General features: G+C 38.2%; 1 protein-coding gene across 1 annotated transcript in view; it reads left to right on the top strand.

Annotated features, from left to right (window-relative positions):
• LOC106880519 (transcriptional activator protein Pur-beta) overlaps positions 1 to 5,333 on the top strand; it is a 77,255-nt gene that overhangs the window by 70,202 nt on the left and 1,720 nt on the right. The window contains exons 4-6 of the mRNA XM_052973300.1: positions 3,696 to 3,814; positions 3,930 to 4,050; positions 4,538 to 4,641. Of these exons, the coding sequence (XP_052829260.1) occupies positions 3,696 to 3,814; positions 3,930 to 4,050; positions 4,538 to 4,641 (344 nt within the window). The remainder of the gene's footprint in view (positions 1 to 3,695; positions 3,815 to 3,929; positions 4,051 to 4,537; positions 4,642 to 5,333) is intronic.

The raw sequence follows: 5,333 nt of genomic DNA, 5'->3' as shown, positions 1-5,333 counted from the left end.
GAGAGAGAGAGAGAGAGAGAGAGAGAGAGAGAGAGAGAGAGAGAGAGAGTGTGTGTATATGTGTGAGTGTATTACTGGCAATAATCTCAACATATTTTTGTTACAAACAAACATTGGGTTGTGGATGGGTGAGTGAGAGGAAGTCCAAAGGGTGCTGTTGATCTTCTGTAGATGTAACAATAGGAACAAAAGAACAGACATTGTACTACAACCTTCAGTCTAGCTAAAACATTTTTTCCTTTTCTTGACATTAAATCTGCAAATGTTCTCATAACACTTTTGATAGCTTTTCCTTTTCTTCATGCAACATTTTCTATTGAGAAAATTGCTAAAAGATTTAATCTCTCTTGTGTTATGGAGGACCAAAAATATGTCTTTAGATTACTAAAGCTTCTCTCCTCTCTCAGCCACAGTTATAGATATTGTAACACAATCCACAGATTTGGGATGACTTCTTCATCATTTCATGTTCACTTTCCCACGCTGGCATCCAATGGGCTGGAGGAATGTGTCTTCCCAATATTTGGCATGATTTCTATGACTGGATGCCCTTCTTAATGTCAATCATTTTGCAGACTGTACTGGGTGCTTTTTTCGTGGCACCAGTACTAGTGAGAGTGTAGTTTGCAAGACTAAACAGCTTCTCTTGACTAAGAGGGAAAACAAAAGATGTGTGTGTGAGAGAGAGAGAGAGAGAGAGAGAGAGAGAGAGAGTTGTTTTTATGCAGAGTGCTGAGATTTTTAAGTATGATGGAAGAAACAGGTGCAAGTTTATTGTTGTGGAGGAGTGTCAAGGCTATCCCACATTCTGTGTGGCTAACTGGAGGTGGATAGAGTGGTGCCAGAAAGTGAGATAAAGATGGTGCTGATGAGAAAGCAGAGTGTACCCTCAAGGGAATATGTTCAAGAAGGTGTATAGAAAAGTGTAGAGACAGTTACAGTCTATAACTTATTACTGTGGAGGAATCTAACACCATCTATCAGAAGCTTTACATCTCCAGGAAATCATTCTTTTGCGAGATTTAGTTCAGTGAAGGCATCACATCCGTTATTATCACTGTTTTCTTGCTACCTGAACCTATCCACCAAACCTTCATATATTAATTCCAGTTTATTTTTATCTTGAAAATTCTTTTGATGTTATTTAAAAATCCCCCATGTGTTATTGAAACTTTGCAACTGTTCAAATCTCTTTGATAAAGAATTAATAGCTGTATCAAGTATTATGTTTCACACATGATTTTGAAAAATTTCTTTTAGGGTCATTTGGTGTTTGGAATCTTGCCAGTGCCTTTATATTCAAATTCCCCCTTTTTTCAGCATATTCTTTTACTTCTAAAATTGGGCTACATATCCAATTCTCTAGCTAATTCTTTTGCTCGTGCTTGTTCTCTTCATACCCATTTGCGTGATAATTAATTAATTAGTAAACTATTCATTAATGAACTTTGGTCGACAATTCCACAGAGGCACTCCTGCACAGCTTCACTGACAACATTTACTATGCCTAAAACATCGTCAGAAACATTCACCATCATCATCATCATAAGAGGGCAAATTTGGCAGTTGTTAGAACATCACATAGAATGACTTGTGATATTTGTTGTGGCCCTCCATACTCTAAGTTTAAATCACACTAAAGCCAACTTTGTTTTTCTTTCATTTGGGGTTAGTAAATAAAATACCAGTCTAGTACTGAGGTTGGTTTCCTTTCTCTGTTGGTTAGATGAAGGGATCAGGGAAGGAGTGTTCACATCAAGGTCCCACCAACACAGTGGATGCAACAGACAGAGACTATCATCACTAGAAAACTAATTTTCTGTTTGTGGTACAAGTTTCTAATTCATGTTGCATTGCAGAATCAAAAGCAGGCATTTCTGTGAGTTTATTAAGAGCATCTTGAATTCTGCTAATTTTCTGCTTAATTGCTTTGACACTTTCTAATCTGGGCTGTCATCTAGCCTTCTATAAATATCATGCAGTATGTCATTTAATGTCTTGCTTTCATTATATGCCACCACCCAGAAGCTAGAAATAAAACACATAAGTGCAGGACAATATCCAGAATCAAGGTAGACACCTAAAAATTTGTTACAGTATCACCATCCACAAGGCATATGAAATTCCTGTGGATTTCCCATTATGACCTGTGTCTGAACTCTTTTATCCTTTCCTTTGTGTTTACCAATTATGACATAGCAGTTTAATTTCTTTGACTTCCATCATTCATGATCAAAGACACATTTTCTTTTCTTTCCCTTCACAACTTCATGTTCTGCTTCTGAAGTTACTGCTTTAAACCATGTGCAGTCAACCAGTTTATGAGTATAGAGGACTTTGAAAAGTAACATCTAATATTTTCTCTTCAACTTTGCACATTCCTGCTGAAAAGCGAATGAATTTCCTTGACTGACTCAGAAACCACCCACCTTAACCTTCCCCTGCCACTCCCATACTCACCTGCAGTGTTTTAAAGTAAGCTTGACTTCACTTGAGGGATTTCCATATTTTGCTTGTATTTCATTTTATTCATTATTTTCACATTTTTCTCTTTGTATTTAGAAGGTCCCAAATACCTGATGTGGTGCCCTGTGCTCCTGCCTTGGTTGCAGGGACCTTTAGCTAACCTTGGCAATGACCTCCTTGCAGATGTAATGTTAAGCATCAACCTATAACAACAAAAACAATCTCACACTTCACCTTCTCTAGTGTTGGACAACTCACTGAAAACCTTCAAATTCACTCCACTCTCATCTATAACAACAGAAACTGCATCCCAAAGACTAGCCTTCTTCTCTAATGACAGAAATTACTTCAGTTCCATAACATTTCTATGAAACGCAAGCAAGAATACTATTGCCCACATTGGTGACAGTGCTAACAGATATTCTTAAATACATTTCAGACCAATACATTGTAACTTCTGTCCCTCAGATGTGCTGTCTCCTCATTCTGGATTTTCTACAACTACAATAATGACTCCTCCACTGCCTTCTCTTCTACCATTACTACAATGATGTAAACTACCCCAACCTAAGACATCTTCTGACACATCTATCTCCCCTATCCCAGCTCCTACATCATAAAATCCTTCTTTCCCAGAATATCTTACATCTGGAATTGCCTTTCTATTTATATTCTTTTCTTATAGTTGTTCAAACTAAACCTCATCAATTTCTCCCCAATTTGGAAGAAGGGGACAGTAACTGCCTCCTGATGAGCTATTAACTTATTTGATACCGACTGTCCTGAGCATGCCCCTGCTTTTATAAAAAAATTCTTTTTTTAAAGTTATATAAATTTAAACCATTCATCAATATTCCATGTTAATTTATGTTCCAAACAAAGGTGGTGAGCTGGCACAATTGTTGCTATGCTGGGCAAAATACGTAGTGGCATTTTATCTGACTTCAGGCTCTGAGTCCAAATTCTGCCAAGGTCAGCTTTGCCTTTCATCTTTTTGGGGGTTGATAAAATAAGTACCAGTCAAGTGTTGAGTCGATATAATTGACTTACTCCCTCCTCTGAAATTGCTGGCCTTGTGCCAAAATTTGAAACCAATTTCTGTTTCGAGCACCAGTTTAAGAAGGGCAAAGTTATTTTACTAAAGTTTTTCAAAGTTAATTGAAGCAATATGGTAATGAAAGGATTAAATATCAGTGTTATTAAATTGTGCGTTTATTTTCTTTGTGCAGGGCCTCCAAATCCTGATAACCTACCTGAAGACGGAAAATTAAAAACAAAAACCATGGTTAAAGATAACAGACGTTATTATCTTGATTTAAAAGAAAATCAACGTGGCCGATTTTTAAGGGTCAGTGGTTTCTTGCAGTAGATCTCCTTTTTATGACATTCTAAGTTACAACCATTGTATTTCTCTCTCTATTTACAACAGCGTCTATTGAGCCTATACCTTTTCTTTGATCCAGGTGTCACAAACAATTCCAAGAGGTGGACCTAGAACACACATTGCTATTCCTGCTCAAGGTATGATAGAATTTAGGGATGCCCTGACAGATTTACTGGATGAATTTGGGATTGAAGATCATGGTAAGTTCCTAGTGTAATATTTTTTCTATTTAGATTTATACTTTTAATTCTGTTTTATTCAGTAGCATAGTTAGAGCCTGTGCCACCTGGGGCAGCTCCTGAGTTTGGCATTCCCCTCTCGCCTCCCTGAACTCTCAAGCAGACCCAAAAGTACTGACCTCTATAAAGTTATTGTCAAGGACAACTTCCCTGCTACTCCAACTGCACTATTGATTTTAATATTTGACCAAGATCAAGGGTAAGGTTACCCCAATACTAGGTATAAGGTTACAATCTGGAAAATATTTTCTTCTGTTGCATCTTTCTTTTTCAGTCTCTTCCACTCTATCTCTCTCAAAACTACACAGAGAGCCAACACTGGATTTGAACTTGGAACTCTGGTTAGATATTGTGCATCTTAATGCGACATTCTAATTTCATGCCTGTACCTGTTTGTCAGTGATCTAGTCAAGCAGAATTGACTAGTCATCTATATTGTGTCTTTCAGATCGCAGTGAGTTACCAGAAAACAGAACGGCTCGTGTAGAAGGGAAAATATTTTACTTTGATGTTGGTTCTAATGCTCGGGGTGTATTTTTGCGGCTAACAGAGGTAGGTACTCTTTGTAGACACTTTCAGTTTATTGAACGAATGTGAAGCAGATGCGTTGTGTGTTGTTTGCTACAGTAGAAGTTCAATCTTGAAATCTGATATGGCAGAATGGCTTCAGTTTCAGTTGACTTGAGATTTGAAACTTCTGCAGAGAATTTGGCCATGAGGAGTGTACCTCAGATGAGTTTGGCAGAGCAATTACTATTCCATGCACAATGTGGTTGCATGCTGAAAATTCTACTCCATTAGAACCTCTGTGTGTGCATGTGCATGTGTGTGTGTGTGTGTGTGTGTATACACACACACACACTCTAATTCACTGTTCTTTCTTTTCTAAAGGGAGTATCCATGTATGTACTCTCCAGCAGAATGCCTATCTCTGTCCCTCTATACTTTTAATCACTCACCTGGCACGAAGCCACACCCACTCAATACTACTCAACACAGTCAAGAGGGTTTTGTCTTGCAAGGTACTTGGTGACCATGTCAGTGCTGGTGTCGTGTAAAAAGCACCCAGTACACTCTGCAAGGTGTTTGGCATTAGGAAGGGCATCCAGCCACAGAAACCTTGCCAAAACAGACAATAGAGACAATGGAACCTGGTGTAGCACCTGGCCTCACCAGCTCCTGTCAAACCATCTAATCCATGCCAGCATGGAAAACAGACATTAAATGATGATACCAATGATGAT

This window comes from Octopus bimaculoides, chromosome 15, assembly GCF_001194135.2.
Source record: "Octopus bimaculoides isolate UCB-OBI-ISO-001 chromosome 15, ASM119413v2, whole genome shotgun sequence".
In the NCBI taxonomy this organism is placed as follows: domain Eukaryota; kingdom Metazoa; phylum Mollusca; class Cephalopoda; order Octopoda; family Octopodidae; genus Octopus; species Octopus bimaculoides.
The sequence above is the reverse complement of the archived record's forward strand: the minus strand, read 5'-3'. Positions and strand labels throughout refer to the sequence as shown.